General features: G+C 43.6%; 1 protein-coding gene across 1 annotated transcript in view; it reads left to right on the forward strand.

The window, feature by feature from the left end:
• CDC20 (cell division cycle 20) overlaps positions 1 to 19185 on the forward strand; it is a 710318-nt gene that overhangs the window by 173101 nt on the left and 518032 nt on the right. The window contains exon 5 of the mRNA XM_044085408.1: positions 1637 to 1765. Within this exon, the coding sequence (XP_043941343.1) occupies positions 1637 to 1765 (129 nt within the window). The remainder of the gene's footprint in view (positions 1 to 1636; positions 1766 to 19185) is intronic.

Genomic DNA, 19185 nt, shown 5'->3' on the forward strand with positions numbered 1-19185 from the left:
ACCTATGATCAATTAAATACCTCTTCCTTTCTAAACCTAAAATTCCTGTTCAATTAAAGACCTCTAACCTAAAATGTCTCCACTAGATGCCAAACATTTCACGTAGTAAACTCCTTTCATCTGCAGTATCTGCTTTCATTATGAAGCTCCTAAAGAGCCACTCCACAACATCTTTTCTGAAGTATGCTTCTCACTTTAGCTAGAAATCATGATCAGCAAGCAAATTTTATTTTCTGGGAGCTGCCTTGAAGCTGTAGATGGAAATGTCACAAGTGACATTAAACTGTAAACATGCAGCATACATTATCTGCATAGTCAGGTTTGTATCAAAATGACATTACATTATGGTGAAAATTGCAAAAGTGTCTGCAAGGAAACAGTAATACACACACCTTGAGCATTTGACGTCAATACTAGATATAATTCACTATCCAAGTAAGTATAAAAAACAGTACAGAATTATGAAGTGCAAAAATTTGGGTGACACTTGTAACTGGAGAATTTAGTTTGCTGTCAAATAGCCAGAGTATGTAGCACTTAAATTGTTCCATAATGCCTATGGAGCAGATATCTCCTGCAGCTAATGAACATGTCCACCTGCCCACTGCCATACAGCCTCCCACTCTGTCAAACCTTAAATCAAATGGTGTGTGGGGTTAAGCTCTAGTACAGTGCCATTTTGATTCCTCGTGACATGCTTCAAATTTGGAGCACATGGTAGATTGCGAATCTAATGTATACCTAAAACGCTGATACTCGCACTCATTTTCTGAATTTTGCATAGCAAGACAGATTTTTGCATTCCAGTTGCATAACTTTGAATTTCTGTAGAGGACAGTGTTTTGATTCCGGACTGTAATACTTTTCAACTTGGGTGTATGTGTTGGGATGCAAAGACCTAATAGAACTTTCTTTTAAAAAGGAGGGCTACCTTAGACTAACTACAAACTGGATGCATTGCAAAAGTAGAAAAGGCATTGGCATGGCTGTAATATGGGGATCCTGATAATTGTTGCCCTTCCCTTCATTATAGTATAATACTGCTTTTACTATTGCTTGAGAGTGGTGGTTTTCTTAAATTTGAGGGGTTACTGTAATGGTATGCCCTCCCATCCAATGACTATGCATAGTCCTTTTACCCATTGGTCACTTTTTCAAAGTTGCTTGGTTTTAGTATTAATTTTATAATATGAAGAGTAGCTTGCCCCATTTGCATTTTTGTATGGGGGCCATAAATGGCCAACTAACAGGATTCTTGACACCTAGTTTATCCCAATTGCAGTTGTATGGAAACTAAGGGATGCACAGCATGCTTCCTACATTGTTGGCTGTAGGAGCGCCTCCGGTACCTGCAGAGCATATGTGGAACAGCACAGAACCAGGTAAGGTCTTTGTAGACAATGCACTCCTGAAACCCCAGATGGTTGTAACTGAGCTAGAACAGAAATGTTTACAGTTGACACTCGGTTGTGCTTAAATGTACTTACTACAATTTTTAAAAGGTAGGTTATATTGTATGCTTGTTTAAACTGCATTGCATTTACTAGGTCCTAATCTCTATTAAAATTGTTTTTGAAGAGTGGAAGCCAAATTACATGTTTCTAACTTTAACTCTGCATTTTATATTTTTTAATAGGGTATCAAAATAATTTGAAAGTATTATATAGTCAGAAGACTACTCCAGCATCGTGCAGAAAAAACACAAGGTACATCTCTTCGATGCCTGACCGAATTCTTGATGCACCAGATATACGAAATGATTACTGTAAGTTTTTTCCTCTTTTGTATGGTATGGTGGTAAATATACTAACACTGAAATGTTGTAATGTGTAGTAAAATAACTTCCTTTCACAGGAATACTTGGGGCATAGGACTAGCTAAAACACTCAACTAAGGCCAAGGTTATGCCTATTGTCCTAACTGAACAACCTGAATTGGAGGCCCTTGCTGTCTTATGAAGGACTGAAAAGGAAAGGGGCTTACATTTTTGAGTTTTATGGGCTTACATTTTTGAATTTTAAGGGCTTTGAGTGCTAGGGAATGTGGTGGCAGTTTCCTAAAGTAATAAGGTAACCTATATAAAGGCAAGCTGCTTATACTTCAGCTTTTTTTTTAATCAATTGAATGTGTGCTTTCCAGTAGGGATGTAGTTTAAGGAATTACTGTACTTTGCCTGCTAATTTCCTTCCATCTTTAATGCAGACACTGCAACTATATTTTCTTGAGTTCAGCAGTTTGAAGTTAGTGAAACTGCAGTCAAGCTACTGTAAATTAACTGATCTATATAATTTAGTGTCAGTGTGTCCATCAGATCTGAGGGTTGCTGTTTCTTTGAGCGGTCTTCCCCTCTGTCTCTGCCCTGACTCTCAGGGGTCCGAGGGGGACTGCTCCTACTGTCACTTCTCAGGATGTTCTCCTTCACCTTTGATGTGGTGGAGAGGGTTCTCAACGTAGAGACCCTTGTCAATCTCATCCTCTGACTCCTCCCAGACTCTAATTTTGGGTACGGCCCCCAACCATCCTGCCGATGTTTTGCCTTGGGAAGCTCCTGCTTGGGAACAGCAGGACATTCATGAGCCCTCCCCAGAGATTCCCAGTGAGGAAATCCCTCGCAAACTGGCGTGCAAAAGGAGGCACTTGGACTCCCTGCTGGAGTCTCTTACCAAGGACACTGATTTGGAGGAAGAGGAAGCCCCCCCCCCCAAAATCATTGACTCCTCTGTCAAAAGGGGTGGGGGTCTGCCCAAATACCAACCCCAGATGAATCTATTCCTAGAGGCATTCGGTGCAGCCAATCTACATGTTCGTGTTTCACTGTTGCAGTCATGACTGTAGGGTTCTCCCCTGCAGCCCTCTGTCGGCCAGAATCCCAAAGTCTGGGTCTGACGTCGGCTGTTCAACCATGCTCCCTGAAGTCAGAGCGCCAGGAGTACAAAGCTGACAGCCGACACCATCTTCTCCAGTCTTTCTTGCCGTGCAGTGATAGCAGTTCGCAAGTGCCGGTCGGCTGACTCCTGGTGATTTTTTTTCTAATGTACTTCAGTCCGAAGATTTTCTTCTCCACTCAAAGCTAAGTACACCGTTGGGGAAACTTTTTTTCTTGCTCCATTCCGATGTCAGAAAAAGTCAATTGCATTTCATGTGGGAAGCAAATACCTCATAAGGATTTTCATTCTTACTGTATTCCTTGCTTAGGCCCTGACAACGACGTAGCTAGTTGTCGGTTTTGTGCTAGATTCAATCAACGTACAATTAAGCGAAGGTACGATTTTTCTTTTCATTACTTCGGTAGGTGCTTTAACTACAAAATGTCATCTGATATGGTTCGGCTACCGGAGTTCACAAATGTCGCAAGGATAAAGACAGGCCTCAGAGGTCCAAATCTGATGATAGTGCACAAGCGGAGCCAGCTTCAGGTTCGGCCGTTGTCCGTGAGGCGCTTTTGCAGCCCCTGCCGTCGGCCATTTCAGAACAGACGGCCGAAACTGACTCATGAGGAGCCGACCAGGCCTTTAAATATTTCTGTTGCAGGACCTTTGGACACTGCTCCTTCGGATGGGTCCGGAGCCGCTGTGCAGGTACCAGCTTCCGAAGGGGTTTTCGGGCCTACTCTGCTTCTAATAAAGACAAAGGCAAAGACTCCTAAATCAAAGACTACAACGCAGGCCTCCTCTGAACCGGCTCCCAAGTCACTGAAACAGTTACTCAAGATGGCGGAGGATTTACTTACTATGATTAAGGGTTCACATCCCCCTCCAGATAAAAGGCCAAGGCAGGATGTTATGATTTCTCTGAACAGGCTTCTGTTTCTTCTGATTAGGAATATTCTTTCCCTCCTTGTGAGGATTCTGATGCTGAAGAATCCATTCCTTCAGCTTCTCACCCTGAGGATTTCTCTTTTGGGGAAACTTTGCATGAAATGAGGGAACATTTCCACTGGGAAGGACAGAAGTATTCAGAATATAAGAAAAGACTGAGGGATTTTCTTCTTCCCCAACATAGACCCCTGGCTATTCCTCCTGTTTTGGATATTGTGGATGATGCTTTTTCGGAGGCTATCTTAACCCCTGACTCTTCCTCCTGCTCCTGTTAAGCCTGATAGATATTACAGGGTTTCTGATTCCCATCAGTTTTTATACAAGAGCCCTGAAAGAATTTCTCAGGGTCCTAAGGGAGTTAAGGCCGCTTCTGCCAAAAATCCCATTCCTACTGAAAAGGATTCTCGATCCTTAGAAAGATGGGGCAAAAAGGTGTTCCTTCAGGAATCTTACAACCTGGACAACTACTAATACGGATGGACAACACCACAGTTATGTGGTACATAAACGAGCAAGGGGGATCTCATTCCTACCCCCTTTGCAGACTAGCCATGGATCTATGGAACACAGCTCTAGCTTGCAATCTGGATCTTCAAGCTTTTTCTACCAGGGAATGTCCTCGCATAGACCTCTTTGCATCCCATCTCAATCAACTACAGAATTTTTGCACCAGGACTTTCCACAGAGAAGCTTGGAAAGTGGATGCCCTGTCATTCAGTTGGAGGAACCTCTCGGGATATGCCTTTCCACGTCTTCCTCTTCCACGGGTTTTATTGAAGATAAAACAGGACAAGCCCAAGATGATTATCTTGCTGGCTCCAAATTGGCTGCGGCAGTTTTGGTATCCAACTCTAAAAAAAACCTATGTCTGGAGCCCCCTTCGGTTTTACCTCAGTCTCCAAACCTTCTGTCCCAACATCAGGGTCAGGTTCTACACTCTCATGTCAGAACTCTCAGCCTGGTGGCCTGGTTAATCCAGGACCTTTGATTTCTTCTTTCCTGCTAAGCAGGTTATGGATGTCATTTTAGAAGCCAGACGTCCTAGCACTAGAAAATCTTATGCAGGAAAATGGAAAAGATTTTGTTCCTGAATGCAGGCTCAGGATTCTGATCCTCTTCCTAACATTACTTTAATTTTACTTTACCTGACATCTCTTACATAAGGGTCTCTCTTTCTCTTCCATTAAGATACATGCCTCTGCTATTTCTGCTCATAATACAGACCCTCCCATCTTTTCCCACCAGCTCATGAGACAGTTTCTCAGAGGAGCTAAAAACTTAAGACCTTCTAGATCTCCTCACATTCCTGCTTGGGATCTCAACTATGTTTTGGAAAAACTAACCTTGCCTCCTTTTGAGCCTGCTGCCTCTTCTGACATCAAATTTTTATCTTGGAAGACAGCTATCCTGTTAGCCCTAACTTTAGCTTGTGGCTGAGGCACGAAGCAAAGATCCACCTCCAGAGTTCCCCACTCCTGAGTGACTTGCAAAAAGATTTTAGTGGAGCTGCCATTCGTGGGGGTCCAGTAAGTTTCTGCTCAAGTGTTCTGCCAGGGTGTTGATCCCTGCTAGGTATTGGGCCATTAGGTGTAATCCCATGGAGGAGGCAGACAGCCAGAGGTTCATGACTAGCCTACATAGAGGATCAGGTCCCTCCCAGTCTGATATACCACATTACTGTGATGTCTGTTTTGATAAGTAAGCAGAATCCCTGGCCTGAGATGGGGTTTGAAGGATGTCAGAGCCTTTTGTACTGCAATTTCCTTCTGGTTGATGTGTAAGGGAAGGTGCTGGGCATCTCAAAGACCTTGGATGCACCAGGCTGCTAGGAGAGCACCCCAAGCAGCGTCAGTGGTCTGCCCAGTAGGGCAGAGGATGAAGGGAAGACTTGTTCTTGGCACAGTCTGCTGCCCACCAGAGAAACTCTATCACCAGGTCCATCACAAATTAGTCCTATGTTCATTTGGCTGATTAGGTGTGGTCACTAACTTTCATTCCCAGCCATTTGCTTGGTTTAGTATCAGTTTTGTAGTAAAATAACAGCATCTTGATGCATACAAATTTCTACTAAAGGTTGTCCTTTCTGAATAATTTGTCTTATCTAAATTGATAGCCTTCACTATCACTTCTCGTTCTGGCTCCCATAATGTAAAAACCTCCCAGCTTTCTCCCAATAGCCCTTTTTGCCCCCAGTGCCAATTCTCTGGGAGAGTTTCCAACCTGTCTCAACTAATACTATATTTTGTGCTGGCACTCTTTGTTCAGTCAATGCACATAGCCAGAATCGAGTTTGATCAGTATTTGTCAAGAGGGTATATGGTATTCGGATTCAGCTTTTCTATTTTCAAAACACAGCAGTTGGACAGAATGTCATTCATATGCATTTGCAAGGGAGTTCCCTGATGCTTCCAAGGTCTATTATTCAGCTGACTCGCAGCTAATTCTAATACCTTTGCCCAGCCTTGTAACGTTCCATCATTCGTGTTCTTTCAAATCTGTTCTTTAAGGAGCCCATTATACCTTTCAATTAAGCCAGCAGCTTGGGGATGATATGGGATGTGCAGCACCCATCAAACTCCATTTTCCTTTGCCCATTCTTGAACCTCTGCTCTGGTAAAGTGGCTGCCTTGGTCACTTTGGATTTCAGTGGGAATCCCATATGTCATACATAATTTATTCAATCCTTTTAACACTGCTTGCTGGTTTGCCTTTTTGCATGGGGACACCATTAGTAATCCTGAATAAGTGTCCACCATCGTCAGGCAGTATTGCTGATAAAGGACCAATAAAGTCTACTTGCCAAATTTGTGCTGGACGACTGCCTCTGTGAATGTGTCCACATGCTTCTGCTTGCAGTTGCTTTTGTTCATTCCTTTGACGGATTTCACACTGCTTTATAACATCTGTTGCAGTTTCCTTATTCAACTGCATACCATGCCTTCGTGTCCATTCTATTGTCGCATCTCTTCCCAAATGCCCACTCCGATCATGGGCCCATCTTGCCATACTAGCACTTCGGCTTTCTCTTCAGCAACACGTACCGCGGCCATCTTATCTACCTGCTGGTTATGCCTCCTTTCATTTGTTACAAGTGATGCATGGGCATCTACATGTCCAACACTGATTTTGCATTGTTGAGCTTTTTCCCAAATCAGTTGCCAGTCTTCTGAACCTCCCCATAGAGGTCTGCCATGGATCTTCCAATCCTGCTGTTGCCAGGCAGGTAACCAGGTTGTCAATCCCTTAAAGACTGCCCAGCTGTCAGTATAGATGTATGCTTCATCTCCATGTGATAAACTATCTATGACCAGGGCAACCGCTCGTAATTCTGCCTGATTATTTGAACCAGCAGTACCTTCATCAAATAACAGTTTCTGTTCGTGGGCAATAAGCCACTGCAGTCCAGGTCCTACCATTTGATCCAATTTTGGCAGAACCATCAGTAAACCATGCAAATTTCTGTTTTTCTGCATCTAAATTATCAAATGGTAATGCTTCAGTAATTGGAGACTTTGGAAGCTCATGACGCTGTTCTATCGCATCAGCATCATCCAGAATTACCAGTCCAGCCAACTGTTGTACCGGAGACACTCCAGGCACGATGTTGGCCCTTTCCTGTAAATACCACTTCCACTTTTGTACAGTCGAAGATTGTGCTATCAGGGTTTTCATCAAAGTATTGTCTCGTAACCACCCCTGGATTGGGTAGTCTATCTTAACTGTCACTGTTTGTTGTTTAGTTATTCCTTCCACATGAATCAAGGCTGTGTACACTGCCAGTACATGCTGCTCAAGGGGGTTGTATCTCACCTGCGCTCCAGTCAGGGATTTGGACCAAAATCCCAAGGGTCTCTTTTTCCCAGTGTCATCCTTCTGCCACAGCCCCCAAGGCATAACATTATTGGCAACTGTTACTTCAAGGACGAAAGGTTGTTGTGGATCAACTGGGCCCAGCCCCACGCTCTGCTGGTAGAGCCTTTTTTGCTTCTTGAAAAGCAGTTTGTTGCTTGGGACCCCACTGAAAATCACATTTTTTCCTAGTTACATTGTGAATGGGTCGCAAAATCAGTCCGAGGTGAGGTACAAATGCTCTCCAAAAGCCCATTGCTCCCAAGAAGGCCTGTGCCGGCTGTTTCATTTTTGGGACTGCAATTTTTTGGATACTCCAGTGCTGCTGCAGGAATTTCCCTTTTTGCTCCATTCCAAATCATACCAAGGAATTTTACTGATGTCCCTTGTTGTGTTTTATTCTCATTTATAGCCCACCCTCCGTTCTGAAGGTGCTGAATTACAGTTTTTAGTGCAATATCCACATCAGATTTTTCTCCAGTAATCATTGTCATCAATGTAATGAAAAATAGTCACTTTGTCCAGCTGTAACTTGGCTAGGTCTCTAGCCACTAGTCCATGACACAGGGTGGGGCTGTGCAGATATCCCTGAGGTAACACTTGGAAGGTATACTGCCTCCCCTCCCAGGTAAAAGCAAATTGGGCTCTGCTTTCTTCTATCGAAATGGAGAAGGCATTTGCCAAGTCCAAAACTGCATGATATGGTCCAGCAGATGAAGACTATCTTTCCACAATTGTAACAATGTCTGGAACGGCTGCCGCTAAGGGTGGGGCCACCTTGTTCAGACCTCGATAATCTACAGTCATTCGCCATGATCCATCCAGTTTCTTTACTGGCCACACCGGACTGTTGAATGGACTCACTGTTGACTCAAGTATGCCAACCCGAAGCAGTTCTTGGATAGTCTCTGTGATCTCAGCGTGCCCACCTGGGATACAATATTGTTTGTTCACTATTGTTTTAGGCGTGGGAATATAAAGCGGTTCCCACTTAGCATTGCCTCGAACTACAGCCTTAACTGCGTTGACTGAACAATGTCGCACTCCAAACCTAAATGGCCCTACAGTGGTTTCTAAAGTTCTACCCTTTAACACATCTATTCCTAAAATGTGTTCAGGTACTGGAGCTATTACTGTTTCAATGTAAATAGGAATACCATCCCCAAAAGCTATTTTAATCTTGGTTTTGGTACCTAGTGTCTTTGCCCCTCCGTAACCATAAATTTCTACATACTGTCCACGAAATCTACGGGGGTTGCCTGCAAAAATGGTTACTTCTGATCCTGTGTCTACCAGAGCCATCACATGTGGCCCTCCCCTCCAAAAAATGGTAAGGGGTACGTAAGGGTGTCTGTCCCCAGGTGTAATTGCTCTTACTGTACCCCTAGCTACTGGGGACCCGCCTACTAGTCAATTTGTCTCTTTTTTTCGACCGGGGTTCTCCATTCCTTTCCTCCCCAATCTCTCTCATCATTTAAATTCCCCCTTTTGCCACTGTGCTAGCTCCTCATCAGTAGGGATGTCGGGATATAATTGATTCCATCCTACCTGCCCTTCAGTGGTACTTCTGGTTGGACTTTTTGTAGGGGTTTGCTTTTTACTTTCAGAACTTGAACCTTTTTCTTTTTGTTTTTTGCTTCCACTTTCTATATAATTCTTCAGTAGCTATCCCATCTATTTCCGCAGCTTCAACCCCCCACCTTAACAGATCCAGAAACATTTGCTTTCTTGTAACTTTTTCTCCAGATTTATCTTTTGATTTCTCTGCATTTGCCTTTCTAGCTCTCCTGTTTTTCTAACACATCCCATATCTGCTGACCTACACACCCTGCCAGGGCAGCCATCAGCTGCCCTTTCCACCACTGTGGTGCGTCTTTGATCAATTTGCTCCTCATATTGCTAGTCATAACTTGTGCATCTGGTCCTTTCGGAAGCACTAGTGTCCCATTCCTCAATTCCAGTGAGTAAACGGTAGCCAACATAGCCATTTCTCTTAACTGCTGTATTGCCTCTGCTATTGTTTTCCAAGGCTTATGTTAGTCAGCTACTGCTGTAGCATCAGGCCAAGTAGCGCGGAAAGCAGAGGCTAGCCACACCACCAGTGTATTCACCTGGGGATCATCATGATTCACATTGTTTACTATTTGCTTTAAACGTGGGTGAAACACCAAACCTGCACATTGGTGCATCTCTTCAGCATTTAGAGACACCGCTTCTCCCCCTGTGTCCCAAACCCGAAGAAACCATGCTAAAACAGTTTCCCCTGGCCTTTGCTTAGATTTGGATTATATTCAATAATTCAGCTTGAGTATAACTCCGCACCTCAACCCATTGTGGCGCTGCCCCCCAGTATACTGTCCCTTTTTCTCAATAACTGGGCGTGCCTCCACTGATGGAGAATTTATTATTTCAAAATCACTATCACCCTCATCCGTCGAGGGGAGATCACCTTCCCACTTCTCGGGATCAAACTCTGCCTTACACAGCAAAGCATGAACTCGAGGCCTTGAGGGTGGATGGTGTAATCTTCTCCCATTTCGTTGTCTACGCTGTTGAATTACTCGAGTAGCCAGAGTCACTGAATTAGATTTCCAGTGTTCCGCTTCCTCCCCTACTTTAACAAGTGCCATGTTTTCCTTCTCCAAGGCATCTCTATCCAATCCATGTGTATGTTCTTTACATTGCTCTTCTAATTCTAAAACTTTTTCTTTTAGTTTCTCTACATCTCCAATTCCTGAATTGCTTCAAAGAACAGCCATCCGGCTGCTCCCACCCCTTCCTTCACCTTTTTCCCCTTATCCAATTTTAGCTCCGATAAGGCTCTAGCTAAACTATCAGGGTCTGCCTTAGGTCTTTCCTGCAAGGGTTTAGGGGAAGGAGGGGGTGAAACTTGACTTAATACCTTGGCAAGAGGATCCCACTTCCCAAATAATGCTGTCAAAGTAGTATCAACACCCAACTTATTTGGGGTGCCTGACGCAGCATCCTTCTTACCTATGCCTAAGTGTTTTAAAGGAAAAAAACATTGGTTGTTGTTGTGACATTTCCACTGTAAACCCTAGATCCTGCCGACTACGCCAAGTGAACTAGTCCGTTACCTTAAAATCTGAGGTTAATACAGGACAAAGACACAAGGCTCAAACTTGACAATTTATTAAGCAAAACTTTTCTAAAACAGTAAAGCTAATACTAAAACAGAAAAACTAATAGATCATGTACTTACAAGCATATGCATAAACAAAATCATCTTTGCCACTGATAGGGAAACTTCAAATCCTATCCAGTGCAGCTATCTGTTCAATCAAGGCAAGGCCGACACTGGCCAAATGTCTAAGCTCAGTTCAGGCTGGCACTGTGATAAAATCCGGATGATTTCCATTTTAGCCTTTGAGCTTTTATAGTCTTTGAGTTGATGGAGTATTGTAGAAAAATCTGACATTACAGGCTCATGAGTTGATTGAATATTTTAGAAAATTACAGATCATTTCCCAAGTTGTAAAAAAGCCTTGTAATGTTTGCTCTTGTGCCCTACTTCCCTTTTTCAAAGAACAGTTAGCTCACAACCTTGTGATATAGTGCCTCTTTGAAATCCCCACATTCTGGTAAACCTCTTAAGCTGATAACTTATAGGTTAACAAGTTCAGTAATACCAGTAATCAGTGAGCAAGGCCTGCTCTTAAGCATATTGTATTGTTACAATATTAGCAGCATATAGTGAGGTAGTGGCATATCTAGAGCTAGCAATAATCAATCTAACAAAACCTACACAGTAATATGGCTTTAGGCATAGCAAAAACTGGTAGACTGTGTGGATCTGTCACGACCAGTTTGCATATAACCTCCTGGAAATTGAGGGCAGTGCTTCTCTTGTTGCAGGCTCTTCATGCACCTTTTCCGGTGGGGATGGTTGCTATCCAGACCAACATGTTGGTGTGGTACATCAACAAACTGGGGGGGAACCAGATCTTATCCCCTTTGTTGTAAAGCCATGAGAGTGTGGGAATGGGCCATCTCCACCAGCTGTTTTCTGGTGGTAATGCACATTCCGGGATTCTAGCGGACAGGCTCAGCAGATTGATCCTGATGCTTTACAAGTGGTCTCTGAATCCTTCAGTAGCAGAGCAGATCTTTCAAAAGTGGGGTCGGCTTTGCTGCAATCTATTTGCATCTCTTTCCAATACTAAATACAGGGAGTTCTTGCTCTGAACTTGTCAGGGGGAAGCACCCAGAGACTCTGATTCATGCTAGGCCTCCCAGTCTTTATACTTGTCCTTCTGTGCCCTTGATATCAAAATGTCTTCAGAAAGCTCGCAGGCTAGGGAGCTTTGATCCTCATTGCCCCATTCTGGCCCTGTCAAGTCTTGTTTCCCTCTCTATGGTCTCATCCAGTAGTGCCTCCATGGATGTTGGATCCAGTTCCAGATCTTTTCTCACCCCTCAGGGACTCCTCATCCAGATCTGGACAGTCTGACACTCGCAGCTTGGCAGCTCCAGTTCTCATAATTAGGACTCCTGGTTTATCTTCTCCCATTTAAAAGCATTTGATGGCAGCTCAAGTCTTCCACCAGGAGGGTATACTGTAGTAAGTGGAAACATTTTTCTCTCTGGGCCTCGCAACATGCATTAGATCCCTTTACTGCTCCATTTTCTGTGATATTGGAAATTTTGGCAGGGATTTTTCAGCACAGTGCTACCTCCTCCACTGTTAGTCCAATTGACTGCAATTTCTAACTTTCCTGCGGGGGAAAATTAATTTTTGGCCTCAACTTTTCAAGCCCTTCCTTAAGGGTACCTTTTTTGAGACTCCCAGTGAAGGACCCTACACCTCTGTGGGACCTTGCATGAGTGCTTCAGGCTCACCCCCCCCCCCCTCCCTTTTTCTACCTGCAGCTTCGGTAGATTTGCAGTATCTATCTTGGAAGACTGCCTTTTTAGTTGCCATTACTTCTGCTAGGAGTGTAACTTCAGACTATCAAGGTTCCTTTTATGATCTTTCATAAAGATAGGGTATCTTTGCATACTAAGCCATTTCTCCCCAAGGTAGCATCAGAAGCCAATATTAATCAGACCCTCAATCTTCGTCTTTTTCCAGGTTTTAATTTTGACAATATAATTCCATTTGCTGTATGTGCAGACAATTATGGTTCTATTTGCACAGGACAAAAGCTTTTAGCAAGTCTGGCCAACTTTTTTTTACTCAAACCCCTTCCTAAGGGATGCCAGTCTCCAAAGTTACAATTGTACATTGGATTTTCCAATGTATTTGGGCATAGTGTCGGGAATTTCCCTGACAGGTCAGGTAAAGGCTCATTCTACCAGATCTATGGTTACTTCAGTGGCCTTTTGATCCAGGGCATCATTGGATGATTTATTCTGCAGCTACTTTGTCCTCATCTCATTCCTTTTCACATACAAATCCTAGTTTCCTAAACAGAATCCGCTGAAGAGAGACTTGCTGCTTATGGGTACCTTTTTTTGGCTTTTTTTGACTGCTAACTGCACTTCTAAAAGCCGTTGGTAGTCTTGCTATTTCTACTGTTTTTTGTAATCATTTTACTGATCACTTTATTTCTGCTTGAATTCAAAGTTTTAACTGCATTTACTGTTGTAGGCTTCATACTCAAGTGCGATAGCCTTTTCATAGGTAGGTACTAGGCTAGTGGTCCAAAGGCCTAAGTAAGCCTAGCCAACAAGGTTCCCTGGCTTTTTTCACCCAAGAAAGTTGTTGCCACTGTCTAGCAGAGCCAGAGAAGTGATCCCCGGGGTGCATTTCCTATTTCCCATCCACTCCAAGATTTTTCTTGAGTGCCAATGAGGAACTTTTACTTGACGGGTAGCTTGCTTGAGTATGGGAAGTCTCGGACAGGAATCTCCCTTAAAGTCCATTTTTTTGTGGTGACAAGGTTTAGGTCCCGAAAGTGCATAGCTCAGAGATTGGGATTTCTTTAGGTGTAGCATGTCCAACATGTCTGGGTTTGACGTAGCTTTTATATGTTGGGAAGAGATCACCTTGGAGAAGGTGATATTCTACGAAGTAAAGCTGGAGTTTTTTGAGGCTGTAGGACATCTGAAGTCAGTAATTCTTTGTGAGGTATGTCTGTGGCCTTTCCAGCTGCTGCAGAAGTCTTGAGGTACATTCCAAAAGGGGCATTTTACTCTAGTCTTGAGTAGAGGGGAACAATGACTTTTTTTTTTTTTTTTTCCTGGATGAGAACCCTTTTGTGATGGTGTGCTATGTAGGATTTCTGACTACTGTGGGGATGGGATTATCAGAGTACTGTCCACCTGGGTCCCAAGGTCTCTATCACACACTTAGTGTTAAGTAGACTGCTGCCTATGTGGTAGTTCATGGGTACAGAGTTTTTACCAAAGGGATGACCATGCACTTTTTGGCATTGAGCTTGAGGACATGGCTCTTGACATCCTTCTGTAGGATGTCCACATCATTTGAGGACTCTACTATGGCTCCTAGTTTGCAGTCTTCTGCGAACTTCATTAGCCAGATGTCTTCTGTTGGTCTCTACTTCAGAGAAGTAGAAACAAAACTAGAGGTCCCAGGACTGAACCCTGTGGTACTCAACTTGTCACCGGTTTGAAGTCTGATTTAGTCTGCAACTTTTACAGTGTGGGTTCTGTCACTGAGTCTGTTGGCAACCCATCGTGTGATGTAGGGATTTATACCTAGTTTACTGAGTTTAGCTATAATTCCAGATTGGGGGATGATAAGCCTTGGCAAGGTCAAGATAGGCTTTATACCTAGTTTACTGAGTTTAGCTATAATTCCAGATTGGGGGATGATAAAAGCCTTGGCAAGGTCAAGATAGGCTGTGTGAACCACATTACCCTCTTCTACAGCTTTGGTGACTGCCTCTAAGTCTATCTGGTTCAGCAGGCATGATCTGCCTTTCACAAAGTTCAATGATACGTCTTGCAGACAAGGCTCGTCAGGCTAATAGGGTGGTGGTTCCCCCTTTTTGTGGAGTGGGATAACTGTTGCTGTGTGCCATTCAGTGGGTACAAAGGCACAAAGCCTGATGTGAGGCTGAACATGATGCTTAGGTGGGGAGCCAGTTCATTCTGAAGTTCGTGTAAAATGCAGCCTGGGATGTTCGGTACCATGGATGCTGTGTTTTCTGCTTTAGTGTGTGCAGCTTTTACCTGCATATTTGTGATTACAGGGACTCTGCATTCTTCCTGTATAGATATTGGCCCTTTAGGGCGTGGGAGGGGGGTAAAGTAGCACTGAACCCCTTTAGGGGGTGAGGGGGGGGTAAAGTAGCACTGAACCCATCTGCCAGGATGTTGGCAATATTAGTTGGTTCTCGAATTTTCGTGCTGTAACTGAGCAGATCTGGGTGTTACCATTGAGATTCTTGACATTTATTTATTTTATTTATTTCAGTTTGGTTACTGGGGAAGTCCACTGAGCCAGTGGTGTGCCCATTTTCAGTGGAGGCCCGGGGAGAAAAGCTCCAGTAAGCAATATGGTTACAAGGTTGCATAATGCAATGGTAAGTACATACATAAATGGATACAAAGGTTACATAATGCAGTGGAAAATACATGTATGCAATCAGGTATAGGGGATACATTGGCATTGAAATACAATTTTGACATGGGTAGCACAGTTTGTAGGTATTTACATTCAGGACAGTAGGCTTAGATTGACTGGACAATAAGTATATATGACCTAGTTGATATTTACAATATATACAATACTTGGAGTCAAGAGAGAGGATGCTTAGTCTGAGTATGTTAGCTTGGATTTAATTAGGATAATAGAGAGGTAATAGTGCAGAGAAAAGCAGGAGAATGAAGAGCTCAAAGGGGAAATTCTTAAGATAGTTATGTAGGGTGAAAGCAGGAGCATTTACGTTTAGTGGCTAGGGAAGAGAAAAGTAGGGTTTTGAAGGATTCAGAGTTAGTAGTCCTGAGTGAAGGAGGGAGAGTTCCATTTTTTGCCAACAGTGAAAGAGAGAAGGTGTTTGCCTGCAGGGCGTTTGGGTTTGTGGACAGAGATTAAATTTTGGTGTTCAGATCTCAAAGATCTGGTTGGGATGTAAGGGGGGAGGATGTTAAGGCTGGGCATTTATCTGGATAGAATATTAATTTGTGGGCAGTGGTTAGTTGGAAATAGTCTAGGAGGTTTGGGAGTTCCAGCCAGTTCAGAGATTGTAGGGTTAAGCAGTGGTGAGTAGAGGTTTTGGATTTAGTTGCGAATTTGGAGATTTTATAATAGCAAGTTTCGAGTTTAGAGGTGTTGGAAGAAGATATGTTAGTTAGTAGAGGGGCTCCATATAATAGAGAGGGTAGGAGGTAGGTATTGGCAATAGTTTGCCTTGCAGAGTTGGAGAGAAAGCGGTTATTTCTATAGAGCATGCCTAGCTTTTGATGGGTTTTCTTGATGTTTTGTTGGATGTGGGTATCAAATTTAAGGTGTTCGTCTATGGTAATGCCAGAGTTTTGCGGAAGGGACCACTTCTATGGCAGAGTTGCTTTGGTTAAGGACTTTGAAAGCGAGGGAGGAAACAGAAGGATTTTAGATTTGTTAGAGTTGAGTGAGAGATGGTTTTCGTGCATCCAGTTTTCGTTGGTGGAAAAAGCTGTTTGAGTTTTAGTCAATAGTTCAGGAAGGTTGGAGGCGGCACAGACTAAGGTGGAGGAGTCTGCATATTGGATAACTGTTGTATCGGGGATGATTGAGTGAAGGTTGTTAATGAAAATGTTGAAAAGCATGGGTTCGAGGATAGACCCCTGGGGAACACCGGTGGGTGTTGGCAAGAAAGAGGAGGCAGAGTTCTTCCATCTGACAGCTTGAGATCTGTCAGATAGGTAGCTGGAGAACCAGGAAAGGGTATCAGGGGAGAGATGAAGGTTGGAGAGATGAGAGAAGGTGCTTGTGGGAGATGGTATCAAAGGCTTTGGAAAGGTCTAGCAGTACTGTGGATACTAGAAATCCAAAATCGCGTGCTCTATTTACTGTGTCTAAGAAGGATAGTAAGGCGGTAGTGGTGCTGTGGCCAGGGCGAAAGCCATGCTGGGTGGGAGTTAAGAGGAGATTCTGAGTTAAAAAAGGCATAAGTTGGTGATGGACACATTTTTCAAGTATTTTTGATAATGGTGAGAGTAAGGCAATTGGGCGGAAATTAGAGATATTGTAGTTTTTGCCTCCTTCGTGTAGAGGTAGAATGAAGGCAGATCGCCAAAGTTTGGGTACATAAGACTCCTTTAAAAAAAAAAAAAAAAAAAAAAAAAAAAAATCTGTTAATTAGGATGCTGATAGGGAGAGCAATACCATCTGCAGCAGTTTTGAGGAAGGAGGAGGGTAGGTTGTCTGGGGCATTTGAGCAAGGCTTTAGTTTTGATAGGAGTCTTATGAAAGTAGTTGGTACAGGTTTAGGAAATTAAGTGTACAGTTACTAGGGGTGCTGGGAGTAGAGGAGAGAGAGTTGGATGGATTATTGTTGGGAAAAGATTTGGTTAGATTATCAATGGGTTCTGTAAAGAATGTGTTTAAGTGAGAGCTTAGTTCTGAGTCTGTTAAGCTAGGGTCAGGGCAGGGATTATTCCTAGATCCTGGGTGGAGTAGGGAATTAATAGATTTCCAGAATTGTTTAGGGTTCTTGTTTGTTTATGGCAGGGGACATAGCTATAGAATGCTTTGTAGTAGTAGTCATTGGAATCGGTGGCGTTTTTTTTTTTTTTGTTTTCGTAGCTAGCTTTGGAGGGTCTTGTAAGGGATCTCTGCTTCTTACTGAGGCTGACCAGGGAGGTCCTCCACTCATGGGATTTTTTTTTTTTGCAACAGTTTCTTCCTTCTGTTGTACAGTTTGTTTATGGCAGGGGACCACCAGATTGGCTTCCTTTTTTTGGAGGTTAGCGTCTTGGTTCTGTTTGGGATAGCACGATCTATGTACCTGTGCAAGTGCTTGCAGTGCATTTGTGTAGGACAATACAGTTACGACTGCTAAATCCATCTGCATGGGTGTTCTGAAGTTTGCCACTTCTGTCTTGAGCATGAAGTTGGCTTTGGAGAAATTTTTTTTACTGTGGTTTCCTTAATGGGGGGGGGGGGATGTGGGTATCTAGGATGATTAGCTTATGGTCTGATCAGACCAACAAGGAGCTGACTTCAGTTAATGGTGGGGTAGTTGAAATCTCCCATTATTAGGGTGTTTGCTTGAACCCTAATATTTTCTAGTATATTAAGAGGAGTGGGAATCTGGACATGGTGGGGGGATCTGTAGCAAGCTACAATTTGATTGCAGTTTTGCCCAGAGTTAGTTGCACTTGGATAACCTCTGCATTATGCTGAGCAGCTAGCCTGGAGGTGTTGATATCCTTAATGAATATGGACACACCTCCGCCTTTGGTGTTTTCAGGTTACATGGCCAAAAAGTGTGGTACGAGTTATAGCCTGGTAGTGCAGGGGTGCTCTCTGGAGCCTTGAACCAGGCCTCTTGTCACTGCACAGATACCTGCTCTCCATTTTAAGGAGTGCGTTGAGTGAGTGCATTTTGAGATTTAGAGGAGCATTACCCTCAGTTTTTGCTTGCCTGTTACTGTGGTGAATTTGTCATTTTGAACCTTGCCTAAAAAAGGACTATAGGGGCAGCAAGAGCCTTGGCCAGTATCCAGAATACCAGGGATAACTGGTGCAGGCCTTCTCTGGCAAAGCATCGTGGTCTGTCTACCATGTCTTCCCAGGCAGGCGGATACTGGATCCCATTAGAATGACACCAGAAGTTTGGCCAAAAAGTCAATAATTTTGTCCTTGTACTGCAGTATTGTTCTGGGCGATGGCAGGATGCTGCTCCAGGCTAGGGTCATACCTACCTGGGCTGAAAGATCTGAGAGCTCTTCCATGTAGTCCAGGGAGGTACATCTCTGGTCGTTCACACAAACCTGGACAATGATAGAGTAATTGTACTTTGTTGTGGAGTGACCTCAGTCCGTGGGTTATGGGGCTGTTCCTAGCATCAGGCAGGCAGCTGACTAACCTTGTTCAGCCTGGTGAAGGGGACATCAGTGTGCCTGACTACAGAGTCACCTATGCCTAGTGTCTGGTACGTTGTTTGCCTTTGTGGTTGAGTGGCACACAGTCTGTGGGCTGTCATTTGGGTTGTGTTGGGGGGTTGCTTGTGTTTCTGCATTTGGAAGTCTGTTGCTTGAGCACATTGAGCCTCTGAATGTTTGTGGATTTTGGTGGTGTAGGTTTAGTGGGGCTATGAGTGTGGTGCAATATCTTCTCTTGACTGTCAAGTTCAGTCTTGGAAAGAGCTTTACATCCAATTTGGCTAGATAAGTGCATCTCACAGGTTGTAGTGTTTGGTGGTGGTAGGAGGAGAGGGGAGGGGTTGTCTGTATACATGAGGCAATTGCTACATTGTCCCAAGATGACCAGATTCATCAGATAGACTAGAGAACACTGGGAGCTGACCTTTTGACATGCCTGAATAAAAAAAAAAAACTATTCTAATGAGGAAAGCGAGTACAAGAGCTGTTTTTTCTCTAAGCA

Source organism: Protopterus annectens, chromosome 10.part0, assembly GCF_019279795.1.
Source record: "Protopterus annectens isolate FY-2018-M chromosome 10.part0, PAN1.0, whole genome shotgun sequence".
Lineage (NCBI taxonomy): Eukaryota > Metazoa > Chordata > Ceratodontiformes > Protopteridae > Protopterus > Protopterus annectens.